Genomic DNA, 20,578 nt, shown 5'->3' with positions numbered 1-20,578 from the left:
TACCACCACCAACCCTCATCCATGTCTGAACCCCATGTATATAATTCAACTGCAATTCAACCAAGAACAAATTATATCTCAATTGCCTAATACTGTTACCACTGATGTTGAGTCCCACCACCATGCCCATTGCCCAACCGTATACTGTACCGATGGCAGGCACTCCCAAGTTCTTCCAAGTAAAAAATGTGACGCAATATATTTCAACATATTGACTCGCCGTTCAGCGGCTGTAATACTTACGCTTTCCAGTTAGTATTTAGTGATTCACAGGTCGGAAGGACATCCATTTAGAGAAACGTGCTCAAAAACATGACCAAATGACGGTTAAATTCAGTTCAACGTTTATTCAACCTAACGGGCATAACTGGAGTCTGACTACGACAGGGAGCAAGAGGTACTGAACACTTTCCCTTCCCTTTTATTTTCACTCTATATCACAGGCTGCGATGCCTTTGGAGACAATTGCACATACAATGAAAACACACTGTTCTTAGTAGCCCTTGGTGAGAATGGGGGGGGGGGGGGGGGACACATAGAAAACCTGTTTCATCAGCTATTTTGTAATGATATACTATATTCTTTTTTAGCTTTAACACAAAAAGAAATGAACGTAAAGCGTCTACAATAAGGCGGTGCACTTATTTAACTGATCTAGTGTTGTGATGTGTTAATTTGAATGCCAATGTCAAAAATATATATATCAAATAGTTTATTTTTCTTTTGTTAAAAAAATATTTACAAATAAACTAAAATTTGACATAGGGCTGTCTTACTGAATATCTTGTGATGTTAAATATGGATGTAAAATAACCTGTGTAATGGAGCACACATTAAGCAAAATGGCTCATATGCAAATTGCTGCAAAAATCGATCAAACCAGGAAGCTGATTTTCTTCTAAATTCAAAGAAAAATATTTGGCACGAGGAGGTGGTCTGGTCCCATCTCTTAAAGGTGCACTGTCATTTTGGAAGATCAATTTGAAACTAGTATATTTTCATAATAACAAAAAAAAACCTGGAACAAGGTTCAACGCTAGAAAGCGACTTGGAAAGATCCCGTTTCACTGGTGGTGTTTACAATGGCTGGTCGTACAATGTTGTTTATACAAATATTCACTACTCCAAAGAAATATATTCCAGACTTCCCTTTGGTTTACAGTGCCTCAAAGAGATTTTGTTTTGATTTATGATTACTTAACAATTACAGTAACTAAGAACTAATTGCAGGCATGAGAGCCTGTTTCCCCCCTTTACTTAGTGGTACCTTTACCAAATAATTTATAACGAATGATCTGTCATTAGCAAAAAAAAACTACAATATCTGTTTACATATCTAATTAAAAGCAAGATTAGCCTGAGGATTCTAGTCCATATGGTGAAATTCTTGAAAAGGTACGGTAGACTTGCAGGTGATTAAAAGAAAATATTGCATCTTTCACCTCCCATCTTAACTTAAAAATACTATTCCAATGTATCAGAAATGTACAGTACATGAACCTTTCAGTTTCAGAAACACGTGAGAAACTCACGTATATATCACTTGTATTATTAAGACTGGTGTGAACAATTTCACAAAGACGTCAATGTCTTGTTTTGCCTTTGTGTGACCAGGCTATAGATCTGGGGAGTGTGGCAGGGCTATAGTATAGCTATAGACCTGGGGAGTGTGACAGAGCTATAGACCTGGGGAGTGAGGTTCCATTGTGAGTTCCCTCCCATTGTAGCGGCGCTGTGAATATCAAACTATAAACATTACAGCCAAACCGTATTGTGTAGGTTCATAATCTTCGACGGAGGTCAATAAGATATTTCTTGTATTTGAGAAAATGCCTATTTTGGTTTGGTGACATTATTCTCTCGGTTACGTTGTGTTCGCTCAAAACTGGTCTTGAGATGTAGTTCCTTGTGCATTTTGGCACAGACTTGTACCCAAGTCTTTATTTTTCAGACATTTTAAAAACGCAAATCTCATTTAATAATGATGCTCAACTCTGCTCCCGTCGAGCTTCAGACGAATTGAATAAGTGGAACCGTATAAACCTGCCACCTTGAGAAACTCCCCAGGTCTATCTATACCTTTTGCCTTCATTTGGACCGGACCTTTAAATAAAACTTGTTGTGCTGTACATGGAAGAACCGAAAGGAGTTGAAGAACCCATCAAATCCCACCTTGGCTCCTGTCACGGATCATGATCTGCCTCAGGGTCTGATAGACGTGAGTTCTGCATCATAGGGAAGTGGGGGAAGTGCCATGTGTCGCATGTCCATAATTTAAGTGTCTGCGCAGAATGCTAAAAAAAATGATAACTGTAGGCACGCTTTTCCAAGGCTGTGGCAGAGACCAACAACAAAGCTCTCATCTCTCTCTCACTCACACACACACACATACACACACACACACACACATACACACACACACACACACACACACATACATACGCACGCAGAGAAAGCAAAGCCAAAGCTGACTGCCTGGTAAAAAAAAAAAGAAAAAAAAGGCAGGTGAGTCCCTTTTTAAAATGGTCGTGGGGTTAAAGTTCACTGTGAAGGCCACGTTCTCAGTACTCCACGGTCACTGCTTTGGTCTTGAGGTATTCCGATAGAGCATCTTCTCCTGTAGAAGAAAATATACAAATCAGTCCAAAGCTCCTTATATTGTTTTCGTCTGAGGCAGACAAGGAGAGCCCAAAATGGGAGCATGGACATTAAAACATAAAGAGGGAACCGTCTCTGTACAGTCAGTGCACTGGTATGATCCACATTCATTCATGCAATCTTTAATTCAACTTGAGAATGAATCGCTCTCGTTCTCAATGAGGTAACATAATACATAATAAATACATGAAAAAAATACATAGATGTAAGAAATAATGCAAAACATAACAGAGGGATATACAATCAATTAAAACAACTGCAGGTTATGGTAGTACGATTGGTAATTATTAAGGATTTCAACTGACCAAAGGATACCAAAGTATTGAGTTTTAGAGTTTGTTGTATGATGTTCCACGTGTAAGGAGCTCAGAAGTTAAAAGCAGATTTCCCAAGTTCAGTACAGACTCTAGGTGCTTTAAGTGTGAGCCAATCATCGGATTGTGTATTATATAGGGTCCAGATGTCCACTCCAATAGCGAAGTGATTCAATTATGGCTTTATATAGAATGTAAATCTGATTAATCTGTGATAAATCGAATGGCTGAATGATATACAGAGTCTAAGGGCATAAGAGTGGAAGCCGCTGCATGTCATTAAATTATATCTCCGCAGTCCAACACAGACAGACTCTTTAAAGAATAGAATATACAGTATTTGTTTATCAAGCACATTTGACATTATACCCATTTAGCTTGTTGATTACAAGGGAAGAAAGAGGTGCTGGAAAATAAATCTTTAAAATCGATTTTGACCAGTTTCTTCAGGGGGTTATTAACAAACATGTTCTACAGATTCAAGAACATGTTTCAATTCCGATTTTGGCTACCAACGATTATTAAAACAAGGTCATCGAGATAAAACTATTGTGGAAATGCAATGTTAAAAAAAAATTATAATAATAAAACAATTCACTAAATGCATAATGTGTCCAAAGTCAATGAGTTAAATAATTTAATTAAATAATCGCAATTTCAATATTGACCAAAATAACCGCGATTAGGATTTTTTTTGCCATCGTCGTCGAGCAGCTCTACTTTAATGGCAATTCACACTACTACTACCAGTGTTAATTTTGGCAGCTATTTTCATTTCAGTTTTAGTCTTAGTCATGTGTCAAATGCTCCTTTTTCGTTTTCATCATATTTAGTCACCTTCATTTATTTTTCGTTTAGTCAGTTTTAGTCAACTACAGGTCTGAGCATTTTAGTCTTAGTCAGTTTTAGTCTCGAGTTTGTCTTTTTTCGTTTTAGTCTAGATTTAGTCGCAGAAAACAGATAACATTTTTGTCTAGTTTTCGTTAATGAAAAAAAGGCATTTTATTCTCTTGTAATGCAATTCTATGTACCACTACAGTCAGTCAAATTCACATTAATTTCTATTGGATCATAGATTCATGTAGATGTCCCTCTCCCCACTCCCCCCATAATGTAATGAGTTAAAGATGTAAACAGTTAAAGACCCTCACCAGTCTTAAAATAACAAAAACAGTAAAGTGAAGCGAACGTTTCCACAGCCAATGTGAAGCAGACATGACCCCTGGTTGTACAAAAATAATATATACATATAGAGCATAGAAGTGCTCCACATATACACCATAAGACATAATCAAACCAATAGTTTTAGTCTTAGTCATGTGTCAAATGCTCCTTTTTCATTCTCATCATATTTAGTCACCTTCATTTATTTTTCATTTTAGTCTTAGTCAGTTTTAGTCAACTACAGGTCTGAGCATTTTAGTCTTAGTCAGTTTTAGTCAACTACAGGTCTGAGCATTATAGTCTTAGTCAGTTTTAGTCTTGATTTTGTCTTTTTTGTTTTAGTCTAGATTTAGTCAGGGGAAAAAGCTTTGTTGACAACCATATTTAGTCATCATTTTCGTTGACAAAATTCACACTACTACTACTTACCAAGGTCTTTGCCAAAGCCTGACTGTTTGAAGCCACCGAAAGGCGATGCCACGTCCGTCTTGTTGTACGTGTTGATGAACACGGTGCCGGCGTCCAGCTTATCGCTCACGTACAGGGCCTTGCTGATGTCCTGGGTGAACACACCGGAGGCGAGACCGAACTCTGTGTCGTTGGCCCTCTTCAGCACGCCGTCTACATCGCTGTAGGGGTTTAGGAGGAGAGGCAGAGGGGAGAAGACGTTGGTCAAGGAGCCCCGTCTCGTAACAGAATTGTTAAAGTTTTTAAGTTTCAAGTTTCTTTATTAGTTGTCATACAAAAATACAGAATACTTTTATATGAAATGCTTTTTTCTGTTTTGCTCCCGAGACTGTGCTAGATAAAAAAATAGATAAAGTATAAAATAGAAAGTCAAAAGTACGTAAACAAGTGTAAACAAAAGTGTTCAATATACCGGTACAATACAGAGTAGAAAAAAATTTGTAACTGAGTTACAATACAATATACAGTACAATGCAGAAATGGGATGATGTTTGACAGGCATTTATTTTATTTATATTATTGATAAGAAGATAGACTATTTGATTAGTTGATGAAAACACAACTACCGTAATTCCTCTAATAGTAACCGGTATTCAATTAAAAACCGGGTCTCTATTAATGACCGGGTGCGCTGTTGAGCTAAGCAATTATAAGCCGGCCTCCTAATACAAGCCGGGTTTCATGTATATTAGAGGAATTACGGTATTTCCCTCAACGGATTTACCATAGGCAATATATTTTGTTATTGTTGTTATATGCTGGCCTGGCTGTGCAGTAAATACCATATAATGTTGGTTAATGTTTACCAAGAGAGTAAGCCTACCTCAGAATTGTATAAAACGAAGTTATTATTATTATACCAGTATTGTGATTGCACTATTTTACTTTATTTAACTTTTTTTGACCACCTGTAATTGCACTGTTTACTACCGTATTTCATACAGTACTTGGTTTCAATAAATGAACCCAGTACATTTTACTGGGTTCAAACTGACACAAAATGTTGATTTATTAATTATGATCTGTTTGAAAATTTGAAATATAGGCCTCTCTCTTATACATGCCTCCTCCTAATACAAGCCTGGTATCCGCTACAGTTGAAACAAATACAAGCCGGGGTTACTATTAGAGGAATTACGGTATTAAGTCAAGGCAAGTGTTCTTCCTTTATTTATCCCCTTGGGGAAATGCAGGCATCGCAGCAGCATGGGGGACAGGGGAGGGGAGGTACTAATAATAATAATAATATAATGGAAGTATATTCTATATTCTTTTTTTTTTATCCACTTTTTCTCCTTATTTTTCTATTTTTCTCCCATCCCAATTTCGCCTCGCCAATTCTCCCCTCCCCTGTCTCGAACGTTGCTAGACCATGCCTCCCACTGGTCGGCTGTAGTGAGGACCAAGCCTTGCATCACGTGTCCCCTCCGGTACACGAGGAGGCAGCCATCGCATCTTTTCACCTGAACAGCGCGATCTCTCAGTGGCGAGGAGTAACGCGTGGGAGGCTCACGCTGCCCCCGATACTTCCTGATTCTACTGTACAGGCGCACCAACCGACCTGTAGGAGTCACTGTCCACAACGTCCAATCCCCACCCACCGGCTTTCCCACCCTCTAACACTGCCAATTGTGTTAGTATGAACGACCGGCCAAGCCGGAAGCAACGCAGAGAGCCGGGCTCGATACCAGCATCTCCTGCGTTAGTGGCGAGCGCCTTGCCCACTGCGCCACTCGGCTGCCCTATATTCTATATTCTTGATAATAGTATACATTATATACATAGCACACTGCGCCAGAGTCCATGCAGTGTTTGTTTACTAATTAAGAGTCAGACAGTCCTAACAGTTCTCAAGTTTGTACTAACTAACACCGTCGAGCACAGTGTGGGCTAAATGTCATCCCTATCCAAATCTGTTCCTGCCCTATACTTCCGGGTTGAAGTGATAATCTAACAATATATGAAGTTCAGATTTGCATTTTAAAATGACACCATCAATCTGTCATTGTATAAGAAATACAAACAGCCTGTCTTGATAAGAGGTAACATTTGCTAACTTGCTAACCGTTAGCCATCTTACACACACAATGCTGAGCTAACGTCATATCAAGCTGACAAACTGAAAAGCAATGTGGTGAAAATGATCCGTTATAAACTATCGGAGCTTTTTTCAGACTCTCAGAACTATCAGAACAGCCTTAACAACAGAGGACATACCCGTCTTTGAACTTGGACACCACCATGACGGGGCCGAACGACTCCTCCTTGGCGATGAACATGTGGTCCTCCACGCCGATGAACAACGACGGCTCCATGAAGAACCCTGAGAAGGGACAGCGATTCATTCACATAATTGATATATCACAGTAAAGTAACAATAACATCTTGGAAAGGGCAGTTCATACACACTGTAGATCTAATCAATTGTTAATAGAAATAACAGTGCGGTCATCAGGTCTACTCTAGATCGACACGGACACAGCTATACTGCTAGTCGGGAAAAATCACAATAGTCGGGTGCAATCTTGTCCTCCGCTCTCACTGGACCGGGCGAAATAACGCCAATGATGCTTTTTGATCATTAGTCTACATAAACTAAACCATTTTTTAAGCTCGTCAGTAGGCCTATTCTTAGAATACTCTGCTCTCACTTAGTCAATTCCAACTCTTTCTTAATAGCTGTTAGCAAGCAGATAATTCATATTAATATCATATTAATATCGGTGTGTGAGGTATAAGTTGTAATGCGCTTTGGACAAAAGCGCTGTATATAAATGCAGTCCATTCTTATCCAGTGTTCAGCGGTAACAGTCAAATATGCTGGTGTTGACATTCCTTAGATACTGACAGGCTGACAAATACTCACACCAAATGTTTTGTTTAGGTTTAGAAACAATCTAAACAATTATACGAAATACTGGAGACGCTGGGCTCGTCAGTTCGAGCCCAGCGCTCCACATTTGCTTTCAGTTTAGCTGGTCGTCCGTACTAATACACATTGGCCGTATTAGGGGGTGGGAAACTGATGGGTGGGGATCGGGCGTTGTGGACAGTGACTCCTACAGGTCGGTTGGTGCGCCTGCGCAGTAGAATCAGGAAGTGTCGGGGGCAGCGTGAGCCTCCCACGCGTTACTCCTCGCCACTGAGAGATCGAGCTGCGCAGGTGAAAAGATGCGACTGCTGTTACCTCAAGTACCGGAGGGGACTTGTGCTATGTATGACTTAGTCCACATTGCAGCCGGCTTGTGGGAGGCAAGAAACAGCGTCCGTGACAGGGGAGGGTTGAATTGGATGATACGAAATTGGGATGGGAGAAAATATAGAAAATGGGAGAAAAAGTGGATAAAAAAAAAAATCTATATTTTTTGGTGGGGGTCTGTCCATGAAGCACAAGACTGTTGTACCCGACTTCAGCTCCATCCCCACCGAACGCCCCGCCCCGCCCCTCCACGTGGGTCTATGTTTGCAGGCTGGAGTACCTGGTCGGTCCACCTGTTTGCCTCCACACACCAGCGTGGCCCCCTCCTTCACACCGATGTCGCAGTACTCCACCAGCTTGTCCAGGTGGGCCTTGTGGTTCTGGGGACCGTGGTCAGTAGAGCGGTCCAGTGGGTCTCCGATCTTCATCTTCTTGATCTCCGCCACCTTAAGGGAAAAGGGGAGAGCAAAGGGGTGTGTAAGGATTCAATCCAGTGAATCAAAGAATCAATGTATTATTATTATTATTATTATACAATCTGATCAGGGATCTCTTTGATATGATTTGATTGAGCCAATCTAAATTGTCTTTTTAAAAGTACAATAGCTATGGCAATTTGTAGGGGGTGGAAATCACCAGGGATGTCAGGATTTGATTCAGATTATCGGGGCTATGATTTGATTATCAAACCATTCTTTCTGTTTTGATCCCATTGAGTGGATTGTGATTCCTCACTTATTTTTAGAGGATATAAATTAACACACAATGCCAGGTTAATTAATGTTGCAGTGTTTGTTAATACCAGTAATTGACAGGAAATAAACGTGGGTCCTAACTGTTCCACTAGCAATTACACTGAACTATTTCATTGATATATAACAAATAATAAACGTGTGTTTCAAGCTCTCTCACCACTCGGCTGATATACTCGTCGTGAATGGACTCCTCCACAAACAGACGCCCCGCCGCGATGCAGTTCTCCCCTTTGTTGAAGAACACAGAACTCATACCCTGTGGAGAGACGGAGAAGATCAATAAGACAGATAGAGAAGATCAATTAGATGAAGACAGATAGAGAAGATCAATGAATGAGGAGATGAGAACTCCCTCCCTGCAGAACTCCGCAACGCCCCAACTCTGGACTCATTCAAAAAACTGCTCAAGTCAAAACCCACCTCTTCAACTTGGCCTTTAACCCCTAATTTCTCACTTTGTATGTTGTGTCTGTCCACTACGTTTGTTACTTTGTTCTTTTTCCCCCTATGTAAAGCGACCTTGGGTCTTTTGAAAGGCGCTATATAAAATTAAGCTATTATTATCATTATTATTATTATGAGAGAACGATTAAGAAGTTAATTCATGCGAATTATTAAAACGCGATGAGGCAGGAACAGTGACATTAAAGCTGGAAAAGATAATAAGGGGCAACACTAAAAGATAAATGGGAATAAATAAGAAACAATGTTTTCCTTTCTCTCACTTTGAAACCCTGCATGAAAACAGTTGAAAGCAGTGTTGGCGAGTATCTCTCTTTATTATTAAATACTTCTTCATGTACATCTACAAAATCTTTTTCATTTAGAAAGTGAGTTTAGTAGGAGAAAATACAATTTTAAACATCAGTTTGCACGTACCACACTTAAACAGATGTGTCCTTCAGTTATTGGTGTAAAGTTGTGGAATTCTCTCCATAGCGAGCGTAAGGGATGTAATAGTGTTTATCAATTCAAAAAAAAATTATAAAAAAGTAATATTTAGTCAGTATGAAAATCAAATGTGATCTGAATAGTGAGATATTTTCTTTTCTTTTTTTCTCTTTCTTTTATTCTTTATTCTTTATTATTATTATTATTATTTAATTTTTTCTTTGTTTAACTGTGGATTGTGAGTTTCTGTATAATGGTATAAATTATTATTGGTATAAATTAGGTTGTACGCCGACCATTAAGAAAATACTTTTTTAGTTTAGGAATAAGGGGCAGGTAACTATAAGATTTATTCTTCTTCCTGTTCCTTTTGTCCATGGAATGTTATTTATGATTGTGTAATGAAGAAACTCTGGTTGTATGATTCCATGTGGCAAATAAAACTCTGAATCTCAATGTTAGTTCTCAAAACACAACATTGTCTCACCATGCGAACAGCCTTGTCCATGTCGCAGTCACTGAAGATGATGAGAGGAGACTTCCCTCCCAGCTCCAGAGAGACCTTCTTCAGGTTACTGAGTGCACAGCTGCAGCGAGAACAATCACACACAGTGAGTATGAGCAGAGACCTTCCAAAGGGAGACTAACCAAGTCCTCCTCACTTCCTGTAATGTGTCACATGAGCTACACGAGGCACGGCATTGGCTGGCTTTACTGTACCTCTTCATGATGTGTTTGCCGATAGGGGTGGATCCGGTGAAGCCCAGCTTGCGTATGTCTGGGTGGTCGGACATGCGCTGCCCCACAAGACCACCTGGAGAGGGGAGAGGAGGAAGAAATTGATGAAAGCAATTACGACGACGTCATCAGGTATTTCCAGGTTCTAAGAATTATGCGTTCAGCTGGTCCTTATCAAGTGGTCAAGGTGGAAGTCACCAAGTGTACCACCAGAGGGAGGCACTCAAATGGCTGATCAAGTGGTAAATACAAGTGGTGAACCCCGCTTGAGTTCTATGATACCAGTTATTTACATCTTCATCTTCCTAAATTTCTATTTCTATTCTATAGGGCAATTTTCTATTAAATATAGAGGTGTGAAATTATGGAATGATTTTCTCCATCTGGCAAAATAAAACATCTTCAAAAACGTACAAAAAGGGTTTGAAGGAACATCTGATTATTATATTGCAACTTGTGTATTGTAATCACTGTATTGTATTTGACTTCACACACTTACTTACTTACACACACACACTCACACTCACTCTCACACACAAACACACACACACACACACACACACACACACACACACACACACACACACACACACACACACACACACACACACTTACTCATACTTACTTCTTACTCTCACATACTCCAACAAGGTCCTTACATTGATCTTGTTTTCCAACTTGCTATATGTAATACAATTATGTTTATTATTATTATTATTATTATTATTATTATTATTATTATTATTATTATTATTATTATTATTATTATTATTATTATTATTATTATTATTATTATTATTATTATTATATGTGGAGGTTTCTTATAAGCCTTCTGGGCTTTTTTGCATCTTCCTGCACTGTATATATTTTGTACTTTACAGGTGTCGTTATTGTGTTGTTGTTTTTATACTGTACAGGGGGGGAAATAAACTAAAACTAAACTAAGTTTATGAGTTGAACTTGTGATGCAACGCTGACCATGAACCTTTCTTTTGTGGTGTTAAAGAAATCTGTGCTTTATTCTGTACATGGAGTATCACGAAGTTTATAACAAAACTGTTTTGATTTTGAAGGGAAAATAAAACAAAACCTACTTCCAAAATAATAAAGACAGCTACTACCACTAAAAGGGTATGTTACATTGTATCTTTAAAATGCGATTTCTTCTAAAAAAAATAAAAGTGAGTTTACAAATCATCTTCATAAAAATAATATACAGCCAAAAACATCTGTTCAGCTGAACCCAATTTGTAGTATGAGTCCATCAAACCGAACCAATAAAGAACCCGTCAGTAACTATGTGTTTTTATACAACATGTCATTTATATTAAATTATAAAAACAGAAGAAAAAGAAACAGCAGGACGAGGGGGGGTATAATTCCAGAACATTCCCATGTATCTACCTGAGCCAGGAACAATGTTGATGACACCTTTGGGAATACCAGCCTTAACCGTAAGCTCAGCAAACTTCAGTGCTGTCAGTGGAGTCACCTGTAGGATAACACAGGCCTTTTAGATGACGAGAGACCATAATACTATTTTTTACACAGCAGGCTGACACTAATTATGTATTTATATAGAGCACCCAACAGCCACAACCTAGCATCAAATGAATCCAGGCCAAACACTGGTTCTCCAACACATGTCCTTGTGCACTGCATACAGTATACTAATGCTTTCATACATGTTTCAGCAATATGGCGTACAGTAGCACTGGGTATTGATGCCAATAACGATACTGATACCAATACGTTGCTTTGCTGAGTTCTGTGCATCGCATGTGCTGTGTGAGCCAATCAGAGGCTGATGGATGATTTTGGATTGTGGTTGAACATTAAACATTTTTATATCTTGGAACAAATATGCTTATTGGCTCACAGACACTGATGAGATTAACTATTTAGGTATCGAACACAGTGTCATTCGATACAAAATGTCGATACCATAGAATTTTACAATAGTACTCCATAGTATTGAAGCAATTCAATGGATACATTGAAGGTCTTTTACATAAAGGTCACATTAGCGTCTGTGCATGTGTGTGCGGGGGCTAACTGCTGCATGCTTGTATAATGTGTAGGTATACACTGATGCTGGTATCAGATATTGGGGCAACACCAGGCTAAAACACCAGGCTAAAATAGAGTATCGGTGTCAGTTGTTAGATCGAATATGGTGAGCCTGGTGTAACAAGTAAAAACCAAAGCAAAGAGGCTTGATTCGCTGCCTGTTTTCACATGTAAAAACCAAAGCAGAGACTTGATTCGCTGTCTGTTTTCACATGTAAAAACCAAAGCAGAGACTTGATTCGCTGCCTGTTTTCACATGTAAAAACCAAAGCAGAGACTTGATTCGCTGCCTGTTTTCACATGTAAAAACCAAAGCAGAGACTTGATTCGCTGCCTGTTTTCACATGTAAAAACCAAAGCAGAGACTTTATTCGCTGGCCGTTTTCACATGTAAAAACCAAAGCAGAGACTTGATTCGCTGCCTGTTTTCACATGTAAAAACCAAAGCAGAGACTTGATTCGCTGGCCGTTTTCACATGTAAAAACCATAGCAGAGACTTGATTCGCTGCCTGTTTTCACATGTAAAAACCAAAGCAGAGACTTGATTCGCTGCCTGTTTTCACATGTAAAAACCAAAGCAGAGACTTGATTCGCTGCCTGTTTTCACATGTAAAAACCAAAGCAGAGACTTTATTCGCTGGCCGTTTTCACATGTAAAAACCAAAGCAGAGACTTGATTCGCTGCCTGTTTTCACATGTAAAAACCATAGCAGAGACTTGATTCGCTGCCTGTTTTCACATGTAAAAACCAAAGCAGAGGCTTGATTCGCTGTCTGTTTTCACATGTAAAAACCAAAGCAGAGACTTGATTCGCTGTCTGTTTTCACATGTAAAAACCATAGCAGAGACTTGATTCGCTGCCTGTTTTCACATGTAAAAACCAAAGCAGAGACTTGATTCGCTGCCTGTTTTCACATGTAAAAACCAAAGCAGAGACTTGATTCGCTGCCTGTTTTCACATGTAAAAACCAAAGCAGAGACTTGATTCGCTGCCTGTTTTCACATGTAAAAACCATAGCAGAGACTTGATTCGCTGGCCGTACTTGATTCGCTGGCCGTTTTCACATGTAATAAAAAAACCTAATCAGAGAGACTCGCCCCTCACCTGTGCCGGTTTGAGGACCAGTGTGTTTCCCGCCGCGAGGCAGGCGGCGCTCTTCCAGGCCAACATCATCAGAGGGTAGTTCCACGGGATGACGATGGCGCACACACTGCCACGACGGAACAGACACAGCATGTTGTCAGCACAGTAGTACTCAATGCATGTACACCATTTACACGCACATTTAAAGGAACATTATGGGATATGCACTTACCGTATTCTCCAGAGTCAGACAAGAGGATAGATTAGACTATTTCCTCTCTGCGCGTTCAGTAGAAAACGATCCGGCTGCACGCTAGCCGCCTGGCTTAGCACAAATGAATGGAAGCGGATGCGGACCAACTAGCCTAGCTGTTGACCACAAACACCTCTCCCGGAGTTTTAAGCTAGGGTAGTGGTCCGTATCCACCTCCATTAATTTGTGCTAAGCTAGTCTAGACTCTGGAGAAGACAGTATGCGCATTTCCCATAATGTTTCCGCGTTCCTTTAATCTCTTACCCCAGAGGTTCTCTCCTTGTGAAGGTTAGGTTGCGGTTGGGCCGGGCCTGGTTGATGGGTATCGTCTTGCCCTGGAAGACACGATAATGACATCAACTTTTTCTGTAACTTTATAATCAAACAAAAGGTTACAGGGCAAAGTGTAAGTGTGTTGATTAGTTATTATTATTATTATTATTATTATTATTATTATTATTATTATTATTATTATTATTATTATTATTATTATTATTATTATTATTATTATTATTATTATTATTATTATTATTATTATTATTATTATTATTATTATTATTATTATTATTATTATTATTATTATTATTATTATTATTATTATTATTATTATTATTATTATTATTATTATTATTATTATTGTTATTATTATTGTTGTTGCAGTATCCAGCAGAACACCAATCTGAGAATGCCTATTTTGAAAAGATATGACTTAAACTATGATATGTACAGTCTTTAGTTGAGTGATGTGATCAAAGAATACTTATCTTTTAAAATAAGACCATAGAATAATAATAAAATAAAAACATTTAAACATAAGCAACAAAGACCTTAAAAAACAGATTGTATGTCTATAGGATAAAAAAGTAGACGTAACTGCAAGTAGAGCCAAAGTACTCTATTGTGTTGTTCTGAATGATAAGTATAACGGCCACAGTTGAAATGTGGGATTCTTTCTTATCTTGTTCAAAAACATTATAACAGTAACATGTGGTTGACACCTATCAGGGAGATACACTCCACAGTTATTACTTATTCATAGTGTCCTCGTGATAGGTTCTTCTATACAAAGTGGCACAATGCCACAGCTCATGGGCCGGGGGGTTGTTGTGTGATAATGATCGCCTGCTGGCTAATTGCAATTACCTGTTGTTTGTGATGTCTGTGACTGAATACTATGAATTGTGTACTGTTGGTCCGGGGGGGGGGGGGGGGGGGGTTTGTGGAAAGGGGGTATGGGGTATTTTGGGGGGTATTGGGGAGAGGGTACGGTAACTTATTTGTATTATTATTATTAGATAGATAGATAGATAGATAGATAGATAGATAGATAGATAGATAGATAGATAGATAGATAATAATAATAATAATAATAATAATAATAATAATAATAATAATAATAATAATAATAATAATAATAATAATTAATTAATTAATTGTCTTGTTTTTTTTTTAGTTTGTTCCTCGTCTTCTACACCCCAACTGGTCTTTGAATATACTGTTCCGTTTTTTTTCTTGCTGCTATCTGTATATATATCTCTACCTGGATCTTGTCACACCAGCCAGCGAAGTAGCGGAAGGTCTGGATGGACATGCCCACGTGGGTCTTGAGGGCCAGGGTGTAAACGGCCCCGGAGTCTATGGACTCGATAGTGGCGAGCTCCTCCTGGTGCTCCTCCATCAGGTCTGCCAGCCTTGGGGGCACAAGAGAGGAAGAGGAAGAGGGAGAGGGAGAGGAAGAGGAAGAGGGAGGACGTTGATGCATCAGAGTCTGGAAAAGTCAGCGTTATCTTGGGAGTTTTTGGATGTGTGTGAGATTATGTGCAAAATAAATCAGTTTTTTTTGGTGAAGTGCCCCTTTAATCCTAATAATTAGTCTTTAACGCCCCAAAAACCGCTGCTTCCAATATCTTACAGACTAAAACGCTAACATACATACTTTTTTAGATGAAACAAAAAAGGACTCCCAGTTTGTGACAGCTCCAATCAGACTTGTGTTGAGCTACACGGCCACTAGGGGGTGCTATGGGCATAGTGCTCACCTGTAGAGCATACTCCCTCTGTCTCTGGGGTTCATTTTGCCCCAGGGGCCGTTTTCAAAGGCCTCTTTAGCCGCCGCTACGGCCCGGTCCACATCGCCCACTGAGGAAGCTGCCACCTTGCAGATCACCTGGGTGAGGACAGTCACCGTTACTACATACAGTACAGATCACCTGGGCGAGGACAGTCACCGTTACTACATATTAGGGCTGACCCCTATTAGTCGATTAGTCGACTAATCGGTCGAAAGGAGCCGTAGTCGACTAACCAACCTCTTAGTCGAATAGTAAAAAAATAAAAAAATATTATAATATATATATATATATATATATATTTTTTTATCATTCTTTCCAAAGGAAAAGAGGCCTAGAAGCGTGGCTAGCGCTAATGGCACGCATACCAGAGGCTAACTGCCTACGAAAACAGGCACAGAGGCACTGAAAGAGGATTTCACCCATCTAATGAACACACTAGACTAGACAAATATCAAGATGTATCCATGATCAGTGGACCAATTGCATGCTTTTGCAGAGGACAAGAAGCCTTCAGTCGACTCCTTCAGACATTAAGCACACAGCCCAAATGAAATTATACAAAAAAGAAAATAATAATAATAATAATAATAATAATATTAATAATAATTTAAAAATATTATACTTTTTTTTAAGTCGACCAATAGTCGACTAACGGCAAATTTTGGCCAATCCTAGTCGACCATCCAAATCCTTGGTCGGGGACAGCCCTAGTACAGATCAACTGGGCGAGGAGTCGTGTTCCTTTCATGCGTTTCTATACGTTGATCTGTGAGCGTGTTGCTGTTTGCTCACCGAGCCGTCGGCAGGGTTGATGGTGTCGCTGGTCTTGCCGCTCTCCGCGTCCTCAAACCTGCCGTTGATGAAACACTGATGCGGCATCCTCAGGGTCATGTTGTTCACCTCTCTTGTCACCTGGGAAACGTACATGTCGAGGGCACGGGTCAAAAAACATGCGTCACAAACAGCCTCCACTGGACATCACGTCAAGTCAAGCGTTACTTTATTAATCCCATTGTTGGGGGGAATTCAGGCGTCATAGCAGTAGGGCAGTAGGCTATGGGGGACGGGGCAAGAAAAAAGATAATATAAATAATAATAATAATCTAGAACATAATAATCATAAGCATAATAATTATCATTATTGTTATCAATTGTTATAATATTATAATAAATAATTAGGGCTGTCAGTTTATCGCGTTAATTAGATTAATGAATTACACAGCAAATTATCGCGTTATGAAAATTAACTCAAAATGAATTACAAAAAATATATATATATTTTAATGTTTTTTTTTATCTCATTCATTCCATAAGAACGTAGAATACACATTTACAGACTTTTTCTTTTAACACTTTGACTGCCATGAAACGTGTTTTGACGTCATTGCTGGCCATGCTCAAGTTGCCGGGGGACGCTGTACAGCGTCCTTATATCAATATTTCAAAAATCTGCGATTGGATTCATATGTCCCCTCCGCTGGCCTGAGATCCACCAGCAGGACCCACTGAGCTCTCTGGCGGTTCAGGAGCGCCATCTGGTGGCCGATCGGCGCAATCGCTTTAACAGGAAGTGGCATAGAGGTTGTGCTACGTCCGTAGTACTTCCGGGCGCTCGCTATAGGTCCCGCGACTCTGGCTCGTCACGCTACACAGTGATCGATTGCCAATAACTCGATAAACAACATGATTTGGACGTATATACCATTATACAAGCTGGAGATGGACCGGGTAAATTTACATCCCATAATGATAAGATTTCAACTCTACGATGATCGCCCAACGGCGCGCGGAGACTGGGGTGAGTTTCAGCGTGTAACGTTACCGTCTTCGATACTAACTGCTATTATCAACATTTGACCCACATTAGATGATTGGTATAACGCTGCCCACGGAATTATAAACGGCCCCTCGCCCATCCGGTCAACATCAGATGACGTGTAGTAACTTCTAGAAGTACGTCTAGTTGGAATTTTTTATATCGCGCTGATTGCCATAAAACTGTATTGCATCATCAATATAATGTATTTGGGGCTATAGATCACGTTCTGGAGAAAGCTGCAGAAAGAGATGAAAACATACTTATACATTAGACCATACTTTACTATGAATATGTGAATGAAAAAGTTTAACGTTGCTACACAATGAACAATACATATAGGACTTTGAATGGGCCCTAATAATGGCAATGTAGCAATAGAATTTAAAAAGTTATAGCCCTGCAAAGAAGGGGACTTTCTCCATAGACAAATAGCGCTGGCAATCTATGGTATATCATGAATTTAACCTTAGGCAACCAAAGTGTTAATATGGTCCATTTGCATGTTCTTGGTATCTGATTCTAGGGACATCTATGGATCTCAGGGAATGTATTCCCAGTGTCAGAAATACTGTGTCTGTTACTAGGCTTGAGTAGATTGTAATGAACGAAATGAGAATATCAATTAAATTTTTTTTTTATCTTTGACTGTGAATAACACCATGCTAAAATTGACCAGACCTGAAAAATCTAAGCAAATGAATAAATGGAAGATGATTAAACAGAAGGTTTTGTAGATAAGAGTACTGAATTCTGCCATCCGGACACATGCAATTTGAAATATGATTATAGAATATAGAATATCAGGCCTAAAATGGTTATGCGATTAAAATGCGATTAATTAGATTAATTAATTACAAATCTTGTAATTAATTAGATACATTTTTTTAATCGCCTGACAGCACTATAAATAATGTGTATCACTGCACACATGAATAAAGTCAGGACCCAAGATAAGGTTAAAAAAAAAAAAAAAAAAAATTGGCTAAATACTCCTAGCGACGCTCTCTCCGTGTTGCCGCTGTGTCCTGACCAGTGTTGTGCTAGTTACTGAAAAATAGTAACTCAGTTACTTTACTAGTTACTTCATTTCAAAGTAACTTCGTTACTGTACTAGTTACTTACACCCAAAAGTAATGAGTTACTGTGAAAAGTAACTATTTAGTTATTTAAAAAAAAATAAAAAAAATAAATTGCTCAAGTCCCATGCCCCATATACTCAAAATCGGTTGATCAACTTGACAGTTTCCATTCACATCACCGAACTCTGCTAAGCAATGTGGTCTAGAGCGTTTCATTATATATTCCCTCCCCGCTGTATGTATATTTCTCTCCCACCCACCCACCCCCTCCTAATGTACAGTCCCCTCCCCATCATATGTATATACTCTGTCAGGATCTAGGGGTAACAGTACTGTATATTTGAATACCGCTTATGTCACAAATGTATCAGTACTAAATACCTATATGTCCCTATGCCATAAATGTCATGTATGTTGTGTATGTCATAAATGTCTATATGAATTGAAAATGGGGGACCCTGATGGAAACAAGACAAACGTCTTTCTCAGGTCTGCATCCCCTTAACAATTGTATGTATTGAGCCGTACTGTATTGTACCCATTCTGCAATCTGTTAAATAAAGTTTTCATTCATTCATTCATTCATCCATTCATTAATTCATTCATAACCATCTTGCAGCGTTGTTATCAAAGCATTGCAACGTTAGAATAGTTAGGATATCAATTGTGCATGAAAGGACTATATTTATATTGTTTGATTAGTATTATGAGATTCCCTGGCAGATTAAGTACAGTCAAAATCCGTTGATCTTGAGTTTCAGTGAACACATTGCACTCACCGTCACCAGTCTGCGGTGGTCGAGATGTAACGTTAGTCCAGTTGACTCCAGCAGCCCTTCAAACATGTTCTTTATCTCGTTTCCATGTTGTATATTAATTATCTCTCCAAGTAGTTGCTAAATGGTTTGTTAGTTCGTTATTATTACTGCGTTCTTATTATGTAGATTCATAGCGAGCGTCCTCTTGTTGTTTACTGTAGAGAGCGCCTATTTCTTTCAGAACGTCAGTGGCCAATCAGAAGTGCGAAACCAGAATGAGGCTACGGAAAGAAATAATAATAATAATAATACTTCGTTTTATATAGCGCCTTTCAGTCTACAGTAAACAAAACAAACGCAGGCGAAATAAGGACGCTCGCTATGAATCTACATAAAAAGAACGCAGTAACGAACTAACAAACCATTCAGTAACGTAAGTAGCGTTACTGAATTTCAAAAGTAATGCGTTAGAGTACTAGTTGCGGCAAAAAGTAACTTCGTTTCTGTAACGCGTTACTTTGTAACGCGTTAGTCCCAACACTGGTCCTGACTCACATAGTCGATGACCAGCTCCTCCTCGTCGTCCTCTCCCCGCAGCCGGCGCACAAACAGCTGGATGAAGTCCTGGAAGGTGGTGGCCATGTACACGTCCTCGGTCTGGAGCTGCACCCCGGCACACCTCTGCTTGATCTCCTCCACCAGCCTGAACACACACACACACACACACACACACACACACACACACCACAGTTAGTTACACCACAGTTACACCACCAAAAGCTTAAAGGCGCAGCAGATAACGTCATGCTGTGTGATATAGATGTTTAGGGTGATAGATCAGTAAACCAGTGGGCTAACCATTAGTTAAAATATTAGATGTGGGTCACGTAGAAGCATATTAAGTTGAAAGTCAAACAGGCCCGGGGTTCAATCAAGAACTACAAGATCTGCAATGAGGGCCAAATAAGGGTCAAGGGTCAACATAGGTCATTTGAAAGATTAAACCAAGAAGCTGGAGCCTTCTGTACCACACGCTTCTGTTGCTACTTTTTTTTTTTTTTATCCACTTTTTCTCCCCATTTTTCTATTTTTCTCCCATCCCAATTTCGTATGATCCAATTCTCCCCTCCCCTGTCTTGAACGTTGCTAGACTATGCCTCCCACTGGTCGGCTGTAGTGAGGACAGAAGCCTTGCATCACGTGTCCCCCTCCGGTACACGAGGAGGCAGCCTGTCGCATATTTTCACCGCAGCAG

General features: G+C 39.4%; 1 protein-coding gene across 1 annotated transcript in view; it reads right to left on the bottom strand.

Moving 5' to 3' along the window:
• Nucleotides 1–348: 348 nt before the first annotated feature.
• The window catches only part of aldh1l2 (aldehyde dehydrogenase 1 family, member L2), a 38,726-nt gene continuing 18,496 nt past the window's right edge, over nt 349–20,578 (bottom strand). The window contains exons 10-23 of the mRNA XM_084330589.1: nt 19,879–20,026; nt 16,460–16,579; nt 15,635–15,762; nt 15,136–15,286; nt 13,860–13,930; nt 13,364–13,469; nt 11,592–11,679; nt 10,170–10,263; nt 9,937–10,036; nt 8,716–8,814; nt 8,084–8,249; nt 6,822–6,927; nt 4,566–4,765; nt 349–2,617 (exon numbers count right to left, since the gene is read on the bottom strand). Of these exons, the coding sequence (XP_084186715.1) occupies nt 2,562–2,617; nt 4,566–4,765; nt 6,822–6,927; nt 8,084–8,249; nt 8,716–8,814; nt 9,937–10,036; nt 10,170–10,263; nt 11,592–11,679; nt 13,364–13,469; nt 13,860–13,930; nt 15,136–15,286; nt 15,635–15,762; nt 16,460–16,579; nt 19,879–20,026 (1,633 nt within the window). The 3' untranslated portion in view covers nt 349–2,561. The remainder of the gene's footprint in view (nt 2,618–4,565; nt 4,766–6,821; nt 6,928–8,083; nt 8,250–8,715; nt 8,815–9,936; nt 10,037–10,169; nt 10,264–11,591; nt 11,680–13,363; nt 13,470–13,859; nt 13,931–15,135; nt 15,287–15,634; nt 15,763–16,459; nt 16,580–19,878; nt 20,027–20,578) is intronic.

Source organism: Notolepis coatsorum (genome assembly GCF_963971535.1).
Source record: "Notolepis coatsorum genome assembly, chromosome: 15".
NCBI lineage: Eukaryota > Metazoa > Chordata > Actinopteri > Aulopiformes > Paralepididae > Notolepis > Notolepis coatsorum.
The sequence above is the reverse complement of the archived record's forward strand: the minus strand, read 5'-3'. Positions and strand labels throughout refer to the sequence as shown.